Source organism: Colobus angolensis, unplaced genomic scaffold (assembly GCF_000951035.1).
Source record: "Colobus angolensis palliatus isolate OR3802 unplaced genomic scaffold, Cang.pa_1.0 Scaffold18, whole genome shotgun sequence".
Taxonomy (NCBI): domain Eukaryota; kingdom Metazoa; phylum Chordata; class Mammalia; order Primates; family Cercopithecidae; genus Colobus; species Colobus angolensis.
In genome coordinates this window covers 4,959,461-4,960,677 of record NW_012114932.1, presented here as the reverse complement: position 1 = coordinate 4,960,677, position 1,217 = coordinate 4,959,461, and the positions used below count along the sequence as shown (strand labels likewise).

At 49.9% G+C, this 1,217-nt stretch overlaps 1 protein-coding gene across 2 annotated transcripts in view; it reads right to left on the bottom strand.

Moving 5' to 3' along the window:
* Window positions 1-348: 348 nt before the first annotated feature.
* ELP6 (elongator acetyltransferase complex subunit 6) overlaps window positions 349-1,217 on the bottom strand; it is a 24,983-nt gene continuing 24,114 nt past the window's right edge. Inside the window, exon 7 of one of the 2 annotated variants that reach the window (XM_011939204.1) lies at window positions 349-906. In XM_011939204.1, coding sequence (XP_011794594.1) covers window positions 778-906 — 129 coding nt within the window. In that variant the 3' untranslated portion in view covers window positions 349-777. The remainder of the gene's footprint in view (window positions 907-1,217) is intronic. The other variant, XM_011939205.1, reaches the window with a different exon arrangement.

Sequence of the window (1,217 nt, the reverse complement as noted above, 5' to 3'; positions counted from 1 at the left end):
CCTTACCCCTCTCACCAAGGCCATACACACCTGCGCCTACACAGGGTCTCATGTGGCTAAGGCCCTGGTGCCAGGCCCTTAATGGCTAGGATTTGTTGGCATAAAGGCAAGGCACCACAGAAACTGGAGAAGCGAAAAGTCCCCACCTTTGGGTGGGGAGCCGGCCTCTGGGTTGCATGACTATCAGTCAGCAAGTGTGGACTCTGGAGTGAGGCGCAGTTACTTACAGCCTGCTGTGCAGCCTGTGTGCTTCCAAACCTCTCCAGGTGTGTTTCCTCGCTGGACTCATAGGCAAAGGGGAAGTACCTTTCCAGGATGGAAATTGAACAAGACAACCCACAGGAAGCCCCAGTGTGGAAACTTACTTTATTCTAGCCATGATTATCCTAGTTGTCACCTTGCACACCTGCTATCTGGTGCCATCTCCTGGCTGGCACATTTATACCCTCTCTGGCTCTGAAAGGCATGTCAACCAAAAATGGGCAGCTGGGCTAAGGCATATTTAAACAAAGGCTCCGAGGGACCCCTTTCACTTGGGTCTAGCATCCAGCCTCTCTCTCAGCAGAGGCAGGATCGTGGTCCCTTGTGTTTTCTGAACAGGGCCCAGGACAGCCAAGGTATGCCATCACTGCGGCACTCAACCCTCCTTGGTCACAGTGGAGTCACCGGTCCAGCCTGAAATACTACTACAGAGGAGAAAGACCCATTCCTGCAAGGTTGCTCTATCTTCCACGTCCAAACACAGTCCTACGTAGCTTCAGCTGCTCCCAAATCAGGTCACAGAACAGCAGGAGACATTCCTTTGGCAAAAAAGGACACGCTTCTATCCTGTATCTTATACTGGTAAGTGAGGCTCTGATCCCGCTGGGCTGTGGGCTGCGATGGTCTCCTCCACAGGATTCTCAGCTACAGAGACAGAGAAGAATGAAAGAGGAGCAACCACCCCAGGAAGCTGCTCCACTGGGAACCCCACCCTGGCTTCTCTGTGACCTTCAGCTGAGGCTTCTATGAGACGACAGTCAGACGTGCCATCTGGTAATGGGGCCAACTTGTAAAATAAAGCCTATCACCAGCTAACTACAAATAAAGGGTTCCCCTCCATTACAGTAGTCATATTGGCTCAATACAAAAAATGTGAAAGAGAAACAAAAAGGAGAAGGAAGAAAAAGTCTTTCAAAGGAAGACCCTTAAAGTATTTTTATTTTATTTTATTTTTT